This window comes from Emydura macquarii, unplaced genomic scaffold (assembly GCF_026122565.2).
Source record: "Emydura macquarii macquarii isolate MOO-44397 ecotype Brisbane River unplaced genomic scaffold, CSIRO-AGI_Emac_v2 contig_2422, whole genome shotgun sequence".
NCBI lineage: Eukaryota > Metazoa > Chordata > Testudines > Chelidae > Emydura > Emydura macquarii.
Window position 1 is genome coordinate 4,600,742 of NW_027132559.1, and position 20,419 is coordinate 4,621,160.

Consider the following 20,419-nt stretch of genomic DNA (forward strand, 5'->3'; position numbering starts at 1 on the left):
AGAAACTGAAATTTTTTTATTTAACAAAAACTTGAATGTCTATTGCACTTTGTTTTGCCAAAGCATTTTTCATTTTTGTACCAGCGTCATTATATTGATGTTAGTATAGTACAAAGAGCATAAATTACATTGTAGAAGTGAGTCTAACGAAAGTACTATTTTTTTAGATGGTGATCAAGCATAAGAAAAGTAAAATCTGGAGAAATTTCAATATCAGATTCTAAGTGTCTTAGATTATGTCTCAACATTGGACTTTAAATACCAGGTATTTTCTCTTTAATTCTGGCAACAAAAAAGCAACACAGGATCTGAACTAAAAAAAAAGTGGCATTTAATTCTGACATGCATGCAAACATGATCAGAGGATATGAGATAAGAGCCTTTGAGCTTTAAACCAGAGTCTCAGAAATGTTTATCTTAATGCAACTGTTTTTCCCTCAAAGCTATCCAGTATGATAAATGTTTGCTGAAAAACATTACACACGCATGGTGAAAAGTTCCAGAGGGGTAGCCGTGTTAAGGCATGTCTATACTGACTGCAGCAAAGTCGCCGCCACCAAATCGATCTTTCTGGATCGATTGAGCGGTCAGTGTAGACCCACTCAATCGATCACAAAGTCAACTGAGTAAAACCACCCCCTCAAGTAGCATAGCGCTGCGTCGATGGGAGCAGCTCAGTGAAGACACCCCGCAGATGGGAAGCAAAGCAGTCTATGTGAGTTATGCAAGCTACTCTGCATAGTTTGCGTAACTCCCATCGACTGCTGCTGAATCTCCAGGTAAGTGTAGACGAGTATTAAGTCTGTATACAGCAAAAACAATGAGAGTCCTGTAGAACTTTAAAGACTAACAAATTTAATTTCTGCAGGCATAAGCTTTCATGGGCTGCAACCCACTTCGTCAGATGCAAGAAACGGAAATCAGATAGGGGGTATATATATACATCCAAGGGTAAGGAACAACAATGGGGAGGGTAGGTGTTAGCAAAGTCCATTCAGTTAGAGTAGATGAGGCCTATTCACAACAATTGATTAGAAGGTGAGAATGTGTGAACAGTGACAATTACTTCTTGTAATGAAATAACCATTCCAAGTCTCTATTCAGACCCAGTTTCATTGTGTCAAGTTTGCATATGAGTTCCAGCTCTGCAGTTTCTTGTTGAAGTCTGTTTTTGAAGTTTTTTTGTAGAAGTATGGCAACTTTCAAGTCAGCTACAGAGTATCCTGGGAGACTGAAGTGCTGTCCAACTGGTTTATGGATGTTACCATTTTTTATGTCTGATCTATGTCCATTTATTCTTTTGCTGACTAAGTGCTGACTCCATCAGGATGGCCCTGAGATGAATATCTCGGTCTTTCTTAGTCCATGGGTGAAAACTTTTACACATTTTGCACCTCTCACAGACAAGTGCTTCCCCTAAACATTTTAAGCAACTTTGATGTGGGTCGCTCTGTGGCATATGCTTCTTACACGAAGCGCAGGGTTTAAATCCTGCGGAATGAGGCATGCTCCAACCCTGGGACTTTAACTAACCAACTAGTACTAACTACAACTAAACAACAAACTATGTACACTAGAACCAAGAATAAACCACTAGGTTTTAGTTAGAGAACTTGTGAAGGCAAGAGACATTCCAGCACCGTCACTGGTGGCAAGAAGCAACTGAGAGGGAGGGGGAGCTGGCGGCACCTATATGTGGGCTCATGTGCGCGCCACTGCAGGGGGCACTAGAGCCGGCTTGTTCGGGTACCACTAGGAGAAAATGTTTTCCTGCACTGGTGCATGTGGCGTGCACACACATCTAAATTGGGAATGGTTATGAGCAAGCACTCAAAGAAGAAAACAATATTTTTGATTTGGTATGAGATATTTAAATATCAGACACCCAATGTATTTATTTTTGTAGGATAATAAAAGTTAGAGATGGACAATACTGTATTAGGTCATATAAGCCATCTCTCTACCAATGCAGTGTTTTCTCATATTAGAGTTACCAATTTTATATAATTTATATATTTAAATGTCTCAATCCCAGGTGACAGGACTACTGTTATTTTTTGGGAGACTTTTCCACAACCTAATAGAATCATAGAAGATTAGGTTTGGAAGAGACCTCAGGAGGCCATCTAGTCCAACCCCCTGCACAAAGCAGGACCAACCTCAACTAAATTATCCCAGTTAGGCTTTGTCAAGCTGCATCTTATAAACCTTTAAGGATGGAGATTCCACCACCTCCCTAAGTAACCCATTCCCGTACTTCACCACCCTCCTAGTGAAAAAGTTTTTCCTAATAGCCAACCTAGACCTCCCCCACTGCAATTTGAGACCATTGCTACTAGTTCTTCCATCTACCATCACTAAAAACAGCTTAGTTCCATCCTCCCTGGAACCCCCTTTTAGGTAGTTAAGAGCTATTATCAAATCCCCCCTCATTCATTTCTTCTGCAGGCTAAACAAGCCTAGTTCCCTCAGTCTCTCCTCATAAGTCAGGTGCTCCAGCCCCCTAATCATTTTCGTTGCTCTCCACTGGACTCTTTCCAATTCGTCCACATCCTTTCTGTAGTGGGGGGCCCAAAACTGGACACAATACTCCAAATGAGGCCTCACCAGTGCCAAATAGAGGGGAATAATTACTTCCCTCGATCTGTTGGCAATGCTCCTATTAATGCAGCCTAAAAAGGGCACACTGTTGACTCATATCCAGCTTCTTGTCAACTGTAACCCCCAGGTCCTTTTCTGCAGAACTGCTGCCTAGTCACTCGGTTCCCAGTTTGTAGCAATGCATCCTAAGTGCAGGACTCTGCACTTGTCCTTGTTGAATCTCATCTGATTTCTTTTGGCCCAATCCTCTAATTTGTCTAGGTCACGTTGTATCCTATCCCTGCCCTCCAGCATATCTACCATTCCCCCTAATTTAGTGTCATCTGCAAACTTGCTAAGGGTGCAATCCATCCTATCCTCCAGATCATTAATGAAGATTTTGAACAAAACTGGCCCCAGCACCAATCCCTGGGGCGCTGTGCTTGTTACCGGCTGCCAACTAGACATTGAGCCGTTGATCACTACCCGTTGAGCCGAATGATCTAGCCAGCTTTCTATCCACTTTATAGTACATTCATCCAATCCATACTTCAACTTGCTGATAAGAATACTGTGGGAGGCCATATCACCTTCCTCTCTTCCAAGTGCCTCAAAATGGATTCCTTGAGGACCTGGCTCCATGATTTTTCTGGGGACTGAGGTGAGGCTGACCAGTCTGTAGTTTCCCAGATGCTCATCCTTCCCTTTTTTGAAGATGGGCATTATATTTGCCTTTTTTCCAAATCATCCAGGACCTTTCCCAATCACCACAAGTTTTCAAAGATAATGACCAATGGCTCTTCAATCACATCAGCCAACTCCCTCAGCACCCTCAGATGCACTGCATCCAGACCCATGGAGTTGTGCATGTCCAGCCTTTCTAAATAGTCCTGAACCTGTTCCTTCAGCACTGAGGGCTGCTCACCTCCTCCCCATTCTGTGCTGCCCCATGCAGTAGTCTGGGAGCTGACCTTGTCTGTGAAGACAAGTAAAAAAAACCATTGAGTACTTCAGCTTTTTCCACATCATCTGTAACTAGGTTGTCTCCCCCATTCTGTAAGGAGCCCACACTTTCCCTGACCTTCTTTTTGTTACCAACAAACCTGTAGAAACCCTTATTGTTACCCTTCACGTCCCTTGCTATCGGTAACCCCAATTGTGATTTGGCCTTCCTGACTTCACTCCTGCGTGCTTGAGCAGTATTTTTATACTCCTCCCTAGTCATCTGACCAAGCTTTCACTTCTTGTAATAGATGTTATTATCAGGAAAGATTATCTGATATGCATTTTAAATACTCTCTTTTTTTCATCTCATTATTTCTAGTTATCTTTCTTGTGTTATCCTAAATAATCTCTCTTCATCCTTGGTATTTACATCTTTCAAATATCCTTAGACAGTTTTATCATGTTCCCCTTAATCTTTTTGACATGTTATGTAAGTTTAATTAATTTACTCTTTCCAGATTTTAAGTCCAGAAGAGACCATTATAACCATCTCCTGCATAACAGAGGTTTTGCATTTCACCTAGTAATTCCTGCAACAGGTTCATAGATTCCAGTCAAACTAGAACATATCTTTTAGAAATACATTCAATCTTGTTATAAAGACTTCAACTCTTTACCTCATACCTAAGTACATTTTTCCAATGGTTAATTACCCTCAATGTTAAATATTTACTCTTTACTTCAAGTCTGAATTTCTCCAGTTTCAGTTTCTACCCATTGGATCTGGCTGTATCTTTGCTAGATTATATTAAGGAGCTCTGTACTTCAGAAACCTTTTCCCCATATAGGCACTTAAAAACCAGAATCAAGTCATTATTTTGCCCTCTCTTTGATAAGTTAAATATGTTGAACTTCTTACATCCCTCATTGTAAGATAGGTTTTCCAGATTTTGAATCATTCTTTTATCTCTTTTCTAAATGAACCCTTTCTGATGTTTTCAACAGCCTTTTATCATTATAGGGCAATTGTTCCAGCCTTTTTCTTTTCTGAAGTCCCTCCAATATATTAATATCATTTTAGTGCAGTAGTACTCAAAATTGAATACAGTATTCCAACTAGGATCACACCAAACTTTCCTATTTTATGATGAGATATTATCTACAAAATATGAAGTCCCAAATTGTGCTGGGCATATCACATTGCAAACATGTTTAATTTACTGTTCATTAGCACTCCTCAGTCTCCTTCAGTGTAAAAGGGTGATGGTGGGTTTTTAATTTTTTTTTTTAAACTCAGATCTATTTTCTAGGGCAGGAAAATCTCAAAACTAGTTTTAGTCTGTGTTCCAGAGAGCAAAGAATAATTTAAATATTTATTTTTATAATCTTCTAAAATAGATAGAAGGAAGCATTTTGCTGTCCCTACGGAAGTGACCTCTCATTGCCTACAAAGTAGCCATGTCTGTTGAAAATCTAAACCTCTTGAAGATCAGATTGGTAATTATTTTTTAAAAATTATTTAAGACAACCTAGTAAAGGTGTCTTTGGTCAGGGACAAAACTTGTCTTCAAAGTTCTCTGCTCACAAAGGACAGTGGTTTGTTAACTGATCTATGGAAAAGTGGGGGTCTACAGACTTATTTCTGTCACAATGGAGATGCACATGTCAGTGATGACTGCAGTTAGCTGTAACACAGATGAAGGCCCTTAGAGCTTCCAGAGGATTTTTTTTAATCCACTACACTTAAAAAAAAAAAAAAAAAACACCTTCACTGCATCATATTGTTTCATGTCGATCTGTTCACTTTGCAGGTTTTTCTCTGGTGCAAATTCCATTACAATCAAATTTGCAACTGAAACAACTTCAAAGAAATAGCAAAAACACAACAAGGGGACAGAACTAAACTGCCAAATGATTCTGAATAGGTCACTTCAGTGCGGATGAAGGAAAAGAGTGGAGAATTTGTATTAATAAATGTCTAGTCCTACACCCAGAGAGAAGAAATAAACAGCACAGATTAAAAAATAGGGACTATAGTAGAGAAAGAACATATAATTAATCACAATCACATAACATACATACATACATATTTGAAATTCTATGTTTATGATATTAGCTCTCGACCATTCCCTCATTACAAATGTAAATTTACCTCCATATCACAGACTCAGTGTCATCTCACTTTTTCAGTTATCACAAATAGAGAATCATGAAACTGATAGTACAGAAAATACTATATAGACTAATGAAGATAACACCACAATTCATTTTGGGCTCTCGCCCCTGTCCCTGCCCTTGCTCCCTTCCCTCGGCTCTTCATTTAGGGTGATTTCTCCAATATTTTTACACTGACAGATTCAGAGGTATCCTCTTCAGAAAGGCCCATTTCTAGGACATCAAGAATGCTTTGTATTAAAGTATAGTGGCAGAACTATGTGAATAAGTTTGAACACAGCCTGTTTTCACTATGACTGGTTACAAATCTCTCTCACTTCCACGAGTGATAATATTTACTTAAAATACATAAAAAGATAATTATTTTATGAAAGTCTAATACATTTTATTAGCAGTATATCCCTTCTGCTAACAAACACACACAAATATTATATTAAAAGATGTCTGGGGGCAACAGATTACTCACTAGGGAGAAAGTGCTTGTTCAGGTTAAATTTAAACAGGTTTGGGCTCTTTCTTTAAAAAAATTTGACAGACAAAAATGGTTAATAACCATTTTATTTGAACTTCATGTGTGACTTTGTGCTTTAATTACATAATCACCATTTGACTGTATCAGGAAACTAGATTTTTTGGCAGAGTATTCCAATATCAGCATGAATCGTTGCAGCATCTAAGACAATAATTTACCATAAGGAAATGCTCACTCAGATGCAACATCCCCCCCAAACTTCACTTCAATGGATGCTAATTTTGTCTACACCAACTAACATCAGATCACAGTTTTGAGTGACAGATTTATAAGTAATTTGGCTGCAAAATAACATGAGTTTTCTAATGTAAGAAAATACAGTAGATACCAATATCAGGTGCTGAAGCAGTTGCACAACAAATCAAATGAAAGAGAAACAAACCAATGAGCAATTCTGTCTCTCCCCCTATCCTTTCCTTCAGTGTCTTTCATGTTCTTCCCACCCTCAACGATCCTCTACTTACTACCTGTACATAATACAGGCAGCACTGTGTGTTAACTGTAGCATTGTTGTTGAATGTGCCAGTTACATACATATGTCCAGTAAACACACACCTCCTGTGCTAAAGAACATACCTGACATACTCTGAAATTCTGTTGACTTCAATGGAATGGCGCATAGATTATTTCACAATTCTGTTTAGTCACAATGTCATAGAGATGGGAGTGTTTCTATTATACTTTCAATACATTTATTATTAAATGCACTTTTCTATCTTTCCTTGTTATCAAGTGAGGAGTCTTAAAAGGGAGAAACAATTCAATAAGTAAGCTGTCTTCACTGATTTTTTCCCAATCCATACTTCATTGCAGTTTTATCCTTTTTTAAATTAATACATGGAGATTACGGCCAGATAACAAAATAAAACACAACACCTCAAGTCCCTCTTTCTCACTGCTGGACACCTTTGGAACACCACTTCCAGCAGGGAACATGGGACACTATATTCTGTAAAATTACTGTCAAGGAGATCAGCCAGCAGATGAGTCTGAACACAGAAGAGCTGGAACCTTCCTCCACATCCAGACAACAAACTATACTTCGGAGTGATGTACATGTACTATCTATTATCCCACGGGAACAGAAGTCCCAAAGTTATTCCTAAATCAGGATCTTCTGCAAGCATGGAAAAAACAGACCCCTCCTTTTAGCACCTCTCAGGCATTAAAATAAATGGGTGTCAGGGAATTGTGACAGCAATTGGAAGAGGGATTTTGTATGCACTTATCACAACAGCTGGGAGGAGGATGTTTCCATGAGACATAAGTAACACCTTTTCTATTTTCTTTCCAAAAAAATTATTTGTTAGAGAAATCAATTTCAAATTTCAAACTAAAATGAGTTAAATTACTAAAATTATGTTTATGGCCAGATTAATCTATGATGATCTTGAATATTTGAAGCTGAAAGAACTTGAAAACATTCTTTAAAAATAAATGTCTCAGTATCTTTTTATATTGCCAGTGAATTATTTTGAAGTGCAGATATTTTACCAGCTGACATCCGGAAAACCAAAGCTGTTTTAATGTGACATTAAAGAACAAAAGCAAGTCTCCACATAAGATCATTCCATTTCAGTACACTACTTAATACATGACGTGTTCAAACTATGAAAAACATAACATGGAATCAGTATGAAAAGGCTATGGTGGTTATTTGTTCATATAAATTTAGGTATCCTAAAATCAGCAAGAATTTCCTATAAATGGATGGAGACTGAAAAGAACTGGAGGGTTTTAGTTTCTACTAAAATGCAGAATGTCCATCTCTCAGTAGGATTAATAAAACAAACACTGAAGACGTGGAGCACAGGCATATGTTATGGTAATTAATTCATAGATGTTAGGGTGGTAGTTTAATTCTTAACTGCTGACAAATACATTCATATTGAAGCAGACTCAGTAGATTCCAACTGGCATATTCTAACCAAAGGTGGCTTTATTCATTTGTGCTTAAAGTTTCAGTGGATGACCTAGTTCTGCCTGCCTACAAAATGAAAATAGAGAAAAGAAGCAACTAAAATAGAGCTGCAGTCCTGTTCTTTAAAATGGTAAATTGAGGATATGTAAGACCACTGTCAACTCCTGGTAACTGAACCCACTACAGAACTGTAAAACTAAATTGTAGAGCTTTAGATTCAATCTTAATTTGGATTTTATTTTTTATGATTTTATTGTGGAAGACTGTCTTGACCTGAATAGGGACACACATCATATAAGCCCATGTGTTTTAATAGTGATGGCAATGTAATGTTTCAGGAGCCAGTCTGGCTGAAATGAATACAACATTTTGCCAGATATCACAGAAGATTTTTTTTAAGCGTGTTCTCCAACTTCACATGAAGATTACAGAGTAAGGAAAATTATTTATCTATAACTGGAGTACTCTAAATATATTGCCTCTGCAAATCAATAGTGACCATTGGGACAATGTGCTCACTGTTCTGTTGATCTGAATATTTGGTGCTGCAGTCCTAGTACACCTCAGCTCATTTTTGGTATATGAAATGCCATCTAAGGACTTTGAAGTGGCAGGGAAGAAAGATGAGTGTGTGTGAGCCATGGATGTATAAGACTTCTGAGTTTTCAACTCTGAAACTTTGGGGTTCTCCCACCGTTGGTTCTGGGTATATTTGTGCAGTGTTTTTGCTGGTTTTGTGCTTGCTTCTGTGAAAAATTATCACGTTCATGGGACAGAAAATACACAATTAAGTGAGGGTTTTGTCTATCTCACTTGGTTTTGCTTTAAATCCTACTCTTAGTCTGCCAGAAGATGAAGAATGAAATCCTGGCCCCAGTAAGTCAATGGTAAAACTCTCATTTGACTTTAACGGGCCATGATTTCAACCCAGATCTCTAAGAAGGTCCAGAGACTAAGAGATGAGAGCCCACTACCACTATTAAAACATTCACATGAAAAAAACCAACCCTAAAATTCATCATAATTCACATGCAACCTTTTAGTGGCTGAGGACACAGTGGTCCCAAACTCCTATTTTTATGGAGAATTACCCTTTGAAATACATTTTACATGTTCACAACTATAAAGATTAAGATGGAGATTCCCATGTTCATAAGTAAAGCAAAGAAATCAAAAAAAGGGTTATTTTAATTCAGTGTAGACAGACAACTAAGTGCATATTGCTTATTGTTATCAGCTACTGCAGAAACTTCAAAGAAACTTTAGCTATTTATTTATGATATTTGCTATTCCTTACCCTGGAAGTCTGCTTTCTGTAACTGGATCATTCACCTAAACATCCTCAAAGTCAAATATTTTTTGAATCTATGGAGGTCCACCCAAGTCTTCCCCCACACAGCTACTCCTCTTTCCACTAGATTATGGATTTCCCCCATGATCTATTTTTCTTTGTAGTGAGTAGCCATGCAGCCATGCTCCTCCACCTGAGAGATCTCTTCCCACCACCTGAAGTTACCCCATACTAATTACTTTCACTATTGTCTCCTTGTGAGCATTTGCCTTTATAGATTCCGCAATACAAAAATCTAGCTTATTGTTTTCCTAAGGGATACCTGTTACTTACAGCTGAAATCTTTATTACACCTAAAATAAAATGCTGAAATTGTAATAATAAAATTTAATCTGCTTTATCTTTTTCATATAATGTTCACATAATTCTTTGGTAACCTTCCCCCAAAACAAATATTGAAATGATTATCTAAAAAAAATCCATGCCAAGAGTGCTTACAGTAACAATATTTATCCATACAGTGGCCAACCATTATTTACATGTGATTTTAGTATTCACTGACTAACAACAATGAACACCATCTCTTATAGAGAGCTGTTCAACCATAGATTTGAAAACTTTTCATGAAGGAAAATAAGTATCATTATAAACAAGAGTGGGATTTTTTTAAAATGAAAGATACCTGATCTAAACTGGCAAATTCAAGGCAAATTAATGGACATTGTCAGGTTAACAAATTATGATCCCCATGTTACTAATAGTAATGGAAATTATTAGAATTTAAAGTACTTTTTAAAATTTAATTTACTTTTCAGCATTAATGCTGTTTGCTTTTTGCTTTTCACTCAATGTGAACAATTAAAATATACTAGTCAATTTCACATTAATTGATAGGCATTTTCTTTTCTTCCTGATAAATATTGCTGTGTTTTGGTTGCAAATACAGGATACTTAAATTCCAAGCAAAAATTGTTTTAATTGAAATGATCAATGACAAAATCACTGAAAGCTTTTGCAACAATAATGGGTTTTTTAAAAACAACTTTTAAATCATTTTACATTTTAGATTAATACTGTGTATTATCCCCTTAAGATACTAATATCTAATAGCATGCAACTGAAACAGAAGAATAGTACTGACAATTTCCATAATTTACCTTTCTTTTAGTACATTTGTTTCCCTAAGTGAGTTGCCCATACCTGCTGTTTGAGAGCTTCTAGAGATTCAAATTCCAACCTGGCCAGTTTTATCTGGATATCCCGTGGTTTATCAGGAATCACAAACGCCATGACAAACTTCAGTGCTAGTAGAATATGCTGGAAAAAAACACAAATTAAATACTGTATTATATAGTAAAGAAGATGAATACAAAAGCATTCTGCAAATTTTAATTCTGGGGTGTCTAAATATTATTTATTGTTAATGACATGTGAAATAGTGATGGCATACTATATCACGATACTCCTGACTTTTCCAGCTCAACAATTATTTATACTTTGCAAATAAACACATATTTCCATTAGGTTTGTTTTTATTATAATCATATATTTTCACTATATACTGTATAATTCTTATCTATTTATACATTTGTGAATCCTGATAAAATGATAAACTATTCAGGATTTATACTGACCTGGTTGGAATTTGAATCTAGCATAAGAATTGTAGTACATAGTGAAAGCATAAGATGTATATGTCACAATTGACTTACATGGCTTAACACAATGGTAAAATGTGCCAATCAAAAATAAACAATGAAGTTCCTGCCCCAGTAAGAGTCAGCTATAAACTCTAGCAGGTGGACTACAAAACAAAACAAAACAACAAAACACAACAGGAGTCTGTATTTTACAGCTGTAATGACACACAGAAGCGGTGAATTGGCCAATGTTAATTGGGAAGTTGTTCTAAATATAAGGAGTGGAAGGAACTGGCTAAATTAGTCATAACTGTATAGCAAAGCATTATAGCAACATTTAATATAAAATAATAGGTTACATATCATTAAATATAAAGCTTAACCCAACAAAGATCAGAAAATTCAAAGTTAAACTTATTCTTTGCTTATCATTCTTCGGATTTGACATAAAGATGCAGCACACCCATTAGTGCTTATTCAAAACAAGCCCCAAGCTATCAAGACTGGTGTTTGTTTTTGGCGGAATACAGATGTTTACTTGAACATCTAAGCCAGAGCCCCTCAAGATTTACCCTACTGAGTACTGTACTGGCAACTCTCCATGAGTCTGATAGCAGAAACTTGGCACTGATTCAGAAAAGCATCTCTATAAAGGAAAACTTAACTTTAAGAACATGCTTAAGTCCCACTGACATCAATGGTACTTATATACATGCTTTAAATGGTATTTATATATATATATATTCATGCCCAAGTTCTTTCCTGAATCAGGGCTCTAATTTTCATCAAATGGAAAAGAGCACTGATTCTCATCTTTCTGAGAATACAAGTCAAAGAATTAAATTTTCCATCTTTATACAGTTGGCTGCACAACACAAAAAACCATAATATGCTAAACATCAAGAGTACATTTTGCAAAGATGCGGGATATGACAAGCTGGAAATAAATCACATGGGATAATGCAATGGAGGTAAAGCACAGTGGAGAAATGGAAAGAAATACAAATCCATGCAGCAATAAACAACTATACTGTAACTATAAATAAGCCAATACTGATAGAAAAAGGAAGAAGTAGTGATAATGATTAAGAGAATAACCAAAAGTTAAAAATGAGCCACATACAAATTATACAAAATCAAATACAGACAAAGAGTGAGTACATTTAGGGAATGAAGCTGATGATAGTCTAAGAAATATTAATTAATTAAAAAAGGATAAAGAAAGGCTGAAATAGAATTTAATGTAAATACAACATTTATTAAGAACTGTAAATACAAAGTAAGAGATTAATGAAGGAGTCAGCACATCTGACAAGAGGTGACAAAGAAAATATGTATTTATTTAAATTTGTGGAATCCTACTTCCCTTGACGGTAAACACAAGCAATTCAATCCTTAATATCCCATTACAAAAAATTCCACTTTGACATCATGTCAACACTGAAACACTCCCTAAACGCACAAAAATTTCCCCATTTCCCTCTCAAAATCACAGAATCCATTCTTGAGGAAAGCCTAGCTAAACATATAGGTCTGCTGACAGAGGAGATAAATATTACTAAAAAATATCAAAAAAAATTTCTCATGAGGTTACCAAGAAGAATGAGGGACAATCCCAGATGAATTCCTTTTGGGGAAAAAGATGAAATATTGAAGGAGGACAGGATCAGGCTAGAACAAGAATTGACACACACAATACTCCAGGGCACAATAAAATCCCTCTCAATACTCAGAAGTGATGAGAGATACATGGGGAACATTCAGCTTACAGTTTAAACCTAAACTCCTTTTTGGATACAGGAAAGTTACCAGGGAAGATGCAGAGAAATTACAGACCTACAATCTTAATAGCAGCAATAGGAAACACATCTGAAAAAACCAGGGATCAAACGTAATATGTAATAATTTAGCTAACAGCACTGGGCTAAATTCTGCTCTCAGTTATACTGGCATAATCTGGAGGAGTTGAGTGCAGAGTTACAAAGATCATACCTAAATTTGATCACCATATTTTTTAAATACAAAAATATGTATCAGCAGATGAATCCTATAATATATGTTTATAGTCTAAAATTTCACAAATGCATTTTTACAAGAACCTTTATAACTCATGCCTATGGCAAAAAGTTATTCCTCGAAACTGGAAGACTACTAATAATTGATGTATTATATATTTTATAGGATATACTATGAAACATATGAGCTTGATAGCACAGAATGCATAGCAGTTTGTCTTTAAGTATTATATGTCTTTTTTCATTTAAAGAATCATGGATGATCATTGAGATCATCTGGTCTGATCTCCTGTATAACACAAGTCACAGAATTTAGTTACATTTTCCCCCCTCTAAAAACAAAAACAAATTAGTGGGAGTCTAGAGCAGTAGCTCTCAATGTTTCCAGACTACTGTACCCCTTTCAGGAGTCTGATTTGTCTTGCATACCTCCAAGGTACACCTCACAGAAATACAATTTGCTTACAAAACCAGAAAGAAAAATACAAAAGTGTCACAGCACACTACTACTGAAAAACTGGTTTCTTTCTCATTATTACCATATAATAATAAAATAAATCAATTGGAACATAAATATTGTACTTACATTTCAGTGTATAATATATAGAACAGTATAAACAAGTCATTGTCTGTGTGATATGTTAATCTGTACTAGCTTCACTAGTGCTTTTTATGTAGCCTGTTGTAAAACTAGGCAAATATCTAGATTAGTTGATGTACCCCATGGAAGACCTCTGCATATCCTCAGCGGTATACGTACCCGTAGCTGAGAACCACTGGTTTAAAGGATAAGATTATTACATCAGTTTCCCAACCTAAGGATATGAGCTACCCTGGAAGGCTACCAAGCTATTCTATTGAGAGAATGGGGGTAGAAGAAATTAGTGAAGTGGGAAAGGTACACAGCCATGGATTTGCTGCCACCACCACTCCACACATAGTCTACTAACCTGCTTCCATACCTACAGATCAAGCAGCAGGTGGCTCCTTCACCTTACATGTATATAATTGCAGGTTCATGGCACTTACACAGCCAGGCCTAAACTATCAGAGGATGTTTCACACCATGAGCAGCAAGTAGTCATAGGGCTGGTCTACACTACACAGTTAGGTTAACTCGACATAAGAGAGCTTATATTGACTTCATTATGTCAGTGTCCCACCGATGTAAGTGCCCTACTACATTAACATAACTCCACCACCAGGCTTATGTCAGTGTAGTTAGGGCAATGCAGTGTCTCTGTAGACACTGTGTCCTTTAAATGTGCTGTAATGAGAGCTGGGAGAAGCTGGGCGACTTCAGACTCCCACCCCTGCTAGCGGCTGGGCGCCTAGGCAGTTTCTGTCCACTGCTCCCAGTTGGGAGCTAGGGTGAGAAGCCTGGGCAGCTTCAGACCCCTCCACTGCCCCTTCTCCCAGCTAGGTTCCAGGGCAAAAGCCAGGGTGACTTCAGACCCTGCTGGGAGTGGGGCAGCCTTGTCAATTTCTCAGCTCATTGAGCCATGAAATTGACAAGGCTGCCTGGCTACTGGCAGGGAACAGGCGGGGGAGCAAGAATCCTGAGCAGCTGGGACTCTGCTCCAGACCAGGAGCCCGGGGAGGTGACAGCTGGGCTCTTGACTGGGAACTGTGCCGAGCTGAAAAGAGTCCTGGCTCTCAGCTCCCCACACTACCTATTTTCAGTCAGTGGAAGCACTCCTGATTAGGATGCATACCACTGACAGAAGAGAGGGTTACTCACCTTGTGCTGTAACTGAGGTTCTTCGAGATGCATGTCCCTGGGGATGCGCCTCTTTAGGTGTTGGCACATCCTCATGACCCTTGATCGGACATTTTACAGCAGTTCTCATCTGGGTTGCACATGTGCAGCTCCCATATTGCGGTGCCATTGGAGTCTCTTTTGGTGCAAGCACAATCTGAACCCCTCTGTTCCCTCTCCACCATAGACTCCAGTGTATGAACTCTGAAGTTGAGGGGGGGGGGGTAGTGGAGCACCTCTAGGGACACACATCTCGAAGAACCTCAGTTACTGCACAAGGTGAGTAACCATCTCTTCTTCTTCAAGTGGTGTCCTGTGGGTGCTCCACTTAGGTGACTTTAGAGCAGGGGTGGCCAACCTGAGGCTCGTGAGCCGCATGTGGCTCTTTGCTCCTCTGAATGTGGCTCCTTGCATGCTGCTCTTTGATATTTGCAGCTCTTTGCTCTGAAATTGACAAGCAGCAGGGGAGGGGAAAGTGAAATCGACAAGCTGCCTCCGAAATGAATTGTTGGCTGAGGGTAAGGAAAATGTGGCTCTTAGAATTATCAATAGCTATTTTTTGGCTCTTCATCTCTGACTGGTTGGCCACCCCTGCTCTAGAGCAATGCCCCTCATTTGGTGGAAAGGACTGCAGAGTCTTGGTTGGACAGTTGAAAGTACTGACAGTCCTATGGCGGCATCTCCTCTGGATGCACGATTGATGACAAAGTTTTGTGAACATATGTGCACAGGCCCATGTAGCGGCCTTACATATATCCATAACAGGGATTTTGTTGAGGAATGCTATAGAAGTGGATATTGATCTCGTTTAATGTGTTTTGGTCCCCGAGGGAACTTGTAAGTTTTTTAGTTCATAGCATGAATGGATGCACTCTGCTATCCACTTTGATAATCTCTGAATAGATACTGGTTTGCCTTTTGTGTGTTCCACCAGTGATACAAAGAGCTTCTCTGACTTTCTAAAGGGTTTTTTTCCATTTAGGTAGAAGACTTTTTCCTGTCTTACGTCTAGAGTGTGCAGTATGGCTTCCTGCGCATTGTGATGAGGTTTAGGATAGAAGGTAGATAAGTGAATTGGCTGGTTTATATGGAAGTCCGATACCATTTTTGGGAGGAACCTTGGATGAGGTCTGAGCGCAATCTTGTCCTTGTGGAAAATCACGTGCTCCAATCTCTCCTACACGGCGAGCCGATGTAATGGCTACTATAAAGGACACTTTCATTGACATATGTAGAAGTGAACATGTTGCTAAAGGTTCGAGTGGGATTTTGGTGGTGGTCCTTAGTACTAGGTTTAAGTCCCATGATGTTGTGGGGGTATGTATACTGGGGTATACCTTTTGTATCCCTGACATAAATTGTTTTACTGTTGGGTGAGGGAACACTGTTTTATCATTGATTTTGTCGTGAAAGACCATAATGGCTGCGAGATGGACTTTTAGCGAGCTAATCATTAGTCCCGATTTTTTAAATTCTAGGACATGTTCCTAGGCCATGAATCTACGTCATTTTTGAAGGCAACATTTTGAAGGCAAAGGTTTTCCTTTTCATCAGTTTTTGGTATTTAATAAGATGTGTTTAACCTGCTCTGGGCATTCCAATTCTTCTATGCTGAACCATTTAGGAACCTGCTGTTAGGTCGATTGTTGGGTGACCCCATTGTCGGAAAATGTTTTACAGAACCATATTGTTCAATTCCCACTCATGGTTTTGGCCAAATTATCTGTCTGCAGTGGCGTTCTGGCATCCTGGTAAGTATACCGCTGATATGTTGATGTTGTGTTGGATGCACCAATTCCAGAGTTTTATCATTTCGGTGCATAGGGAGTGGGATCTTGCTCCTCCCTGTCGGTTTATATAAAACATGCAGGTGATGTTGTCCATCATTATCTTTATCGTTTTGTTCTTTATGAGTGGAAGAAAGTGGTGGCATCTGTTCCATACTGCACGAAGCTGTAAGAGGTTTATATTTAAACCCTTTTTGGTTTTGGACCATCAACCTTGTATGGTACAGTTCTGTAAAAGTGCTCCCCAATTTATTAGGGATGCATCCGTTGTAATCATAACTGAGGGTGGTTGTTGTGCAAATGGGATTCTAGTCATCATGTTGATGGGTCCAACACAGTAGTGATTCTTTGAGTTTGTTTGGCATCATTAGTGTTTGGTTCAAACAGTGTCTGTGTGGTTTGTAGGCAGTTGATAGCCACCCCGTAGACATTGCATGTGAAGCCGTGTGTGTTTGATCACAAAGGTAGTGGCTACCACACATCCTAGTAGTTAAAGGGCTGTGGGAGCAGTTAGTGTTGAGCTGTTTCTTATTGAGAGTGTTAGGTCTACTATAGCCTGGAACCTGGTTGATGGTAATGATGCCCTTCTGTTATTGAGTTCAGGTCTGCTCCTATGAATTCCAATTGTTGTGCTGGATTTAAAATGGACTTTTTGACGTTAATCATGAAACCTAGGCTTCAAAAGAGTGATATTGTTCACTGTGTGTCTTGGATGGCTATCACTTGGCTGAGTGCCTTTAGTAGCCAGTAATCTAGGTAAGGGAATATTGTGATCCCTTCCCTGCGCAGATGTGCTGCTTCTATGGCTATCACTTTTGAAAAAACCCTTTGTTCTGTAGAGGACAAAGGATAATACTTTGTATTGGTAATGGTTGGATGCCAATGTGAATCAGAGCATCTGTGCGCCAGATGGATAGTGACATGGAAATAAGCATCCTGAATGTCAAAGGCTGAGAACCAGTCCCCCCATTCCGGTGCTAGTATTATGGTGGACAATGTGACCATCTTGAATCTTTGTTGCCTTATGAACTTGTTTAGTCTTTGAAAATTCAATATGGGTCTCCATCCTCCGTTCTTTTTTTGAATAAAAAAGTAGTGGGAGTAGAATCCATTCCTTATGTGTTGTTGTGGAATGTGCTCTATTGCTCCTATAAGGAGATGGTTCACTTCTTGCTGTAAAACTTGCACGAGATGGATCCCTGAAGAGGGACGGGGCGAGGGATTGGGTAGGCGGGATGGATGTAAAAAGGATAGTATATCCCGAATGGATGATCTCTAATACCCACTTGTCTGATGTAATTTCTGTCCACTTGTGGTGGAAAGATCGTAGGTGAAAGTTGAATTTGGTGTACGTTGTTGATGGCGATGGACAGTGAGGGACGTCATTCAGGACCTCAACCAAGACTTCAAAATTGTTGTTTGTTTTAGATGTTGGATGGGAGGTTGACAGTGTTTGATGAGGCTGTCAATGTCTTGGCTGTCTTTGTTTGTTCCTAAAATCTGAATTGTTTTCTTCTTGTTGCAGGTGTATAAATGCCAAGTGTGTGTAAGGTTGATCACGACTCCTTTATCATGTGGAGTACCTCATCCGTTTTCTCTGTAAAGAGTTTGGACTTATCAAAGGGAAGATCTTCTATCTTTGTCTTCAACTCTCTGGGGAGGCCCCTTAGAGTGGAGCCAAGACGCTCTATGTATAACAAACGCTGTAGCTGTCGTTCTGACAGCCATGTCATCCACATTGAGGGAGGCCTACAAAGCTGTTCTCGTAATGAGCTGTCCCCTTATTTATGAGTGACCTGAATTGTTCATTTTTGTTGTCTGGTATGTCATTAATAAATTCCATCATTTTCATGTAGTTGTTATAGTCATAATTTGACAACAAAGCTGCACAGTTGGTTACTCTTAATTGCAGTGTTGCAGATGAATACACTTTCCTTCCTAATACATCTAGCCTCTTCCAATCTTTGTCATGAGGTGTTGACTTGTATGTGGTTTGCTTGCCTCTCTGATTTGTGGCATCAATGACCAGAGAGTTAGGGAGAGGGTGTGAGAATAAAAATTCCATCCCTTTGGCCCGGACATAAGACATGGTTGTGCAGTAACTGGAGTTCTTTGAGATGTGTGTCCCTGTGGGTGCTCCACTCCAGGTGTTGGTGCGTCCTTGCATCCTTGATCAGAGATTTTGCCAGCAGTACCCATCCAGGCCATGCATGTGCCATCCTTGTCTTGCGGCACTGTTGGCGCCATTTACGACGTGCACGACCCGGACCCTGCTGTTCCTTCTCTACCATAGAGCTGTAGTGTTTGACTCCGAAGTAGAGGGGAAGGAAGGTGAGTAGTGGAGTATGCACAGGGACGCACATCTTGAAGAACTTCAGTTACTGCACAAGGTGAGTACCATCTCTTCTTCTTCAAGTAATGTACCTGTGGGTGCTCCACTACAGGTGATTCTCGAGCAGTGTCCTTAGTTGGAGGAGGGAGCTTCGGAACTGTTAGGTTGAATATAAGACAGAATGGATAGCCTGAATGCTGCATCATGTCTTGATGCTTGACCGATGGCGTAGTGTTTTATGAAAGTGTGGGCCGAGGCCCAGGTCGCTGCTTTGCATATTTCAGTAATTGGTACATTATGCAAGAAGGCTGTGGATGTAGTGATTGATCTGGTTGAATGTGTCCTGACGCTCTGGAGTGAGGCGTTATCCCTGACTGCGTGTAGCATGTGTAGATGCAGGTGGAAATCCACTTTGAAAGTCTTTGGGTGGATATGGCATTGCCTTTGGAACGTTCCACAATTGATACGAAAAGTTTGGGAGATTTCCTGAAAGGTTTTTTTCTTTCTAGGTAAAATGCAATGGCTCGTCTGAAACCCAGCGTATGGAGGGCCGCATCCTGTGCACTAGAGTGTGGTATCGGGTAAAATGTAGGTAAATGAATGTTTTGGTTAAGGTGGAATTATGATGTTACTTTGGGGAGGAACTTTGGATGAGGTTGTAGTGTTACCTTATCTTTGTGAAATATTGTATATAGTGGGTGGGCCATAAGTGCTCCAGGTTCACTCACACAGTATGCTGGTGTGATTATGACTAGAAATGCTACCTTCATGGACATGTGCATTAATGAACAAGTCACTAAAGGCTCGAATGGTGGCTTGATAATTGTCCTGAGGACTAAGTTGAGGTCCCAAGGTATTATGGGAGGACGTATGTCTGGGTACACATTTTCTATACCAGTCATGAAGCATTTGATGATTGGATGTGCAAAAATCATGGTATTGTCTATGAAATCATGGAAGGTTGTGATAGCTGCGAGATGTACTTTAACTGAGCTAAATGCTAATCCAGATTTTTTTATTTCCAGTAGATAGTGGGGATTGACGCCGTTAGTGCATTGACCTGCTTCTGTTGACACCAGAAGGAGAATCTACGCCATTTCTGAAGGCAAGTTTTTCTTGGGGCAGGTTTTCTTCTATTTACTACAATATTCCTTACTGGTTCCAAACATTGTAGTTCAGCTGGTTGGAACCAGTTAGGAACCATGCAGTGAGATGTGAATTCTTCAGGTGCAGATGGCATATGGTTCCGTTGTCCTGGGACAGGAGATTATTGACTAATGGGAGAGTGATTGGTGCGCTGATCTACATCTGTGTGAGGTAAGTGAATCATGGTTGCCTGGGCCATGCTGGAGCTATCATTATCAATTTCATATTGTCCTTGCATATTTTGTGTATGATTTTAGCCATCATGTGGATAAGTGGGAACGCATACAGGAGACTGT

General features: G+C 39.0%; 1 protein-coding gene across 2 annotated transcripts in view; it reads right to left on the reverse strand.

The window, feature by feature from the left end:
- The window catches only part of ANO10 (anoctamin 10), a 245,925-nt gene that overhangs the window by 36,183 nt on the left and 189,323 nt on the right, over positions 1-20,419 (reverse strand). For both annotated transcript variants that reach the window (XM_067561828.1, XM_067561829.1), the window contains exon 12: positions 10,645-10,761. In XM_067561828.1, the coding sequence (XP_067417929.1) occupies positions 10,645-10,761 (117 nt within the window). The remainder of the gene's footprint in view (positions 1-10,644; positions 10,762-20,419) is intronic.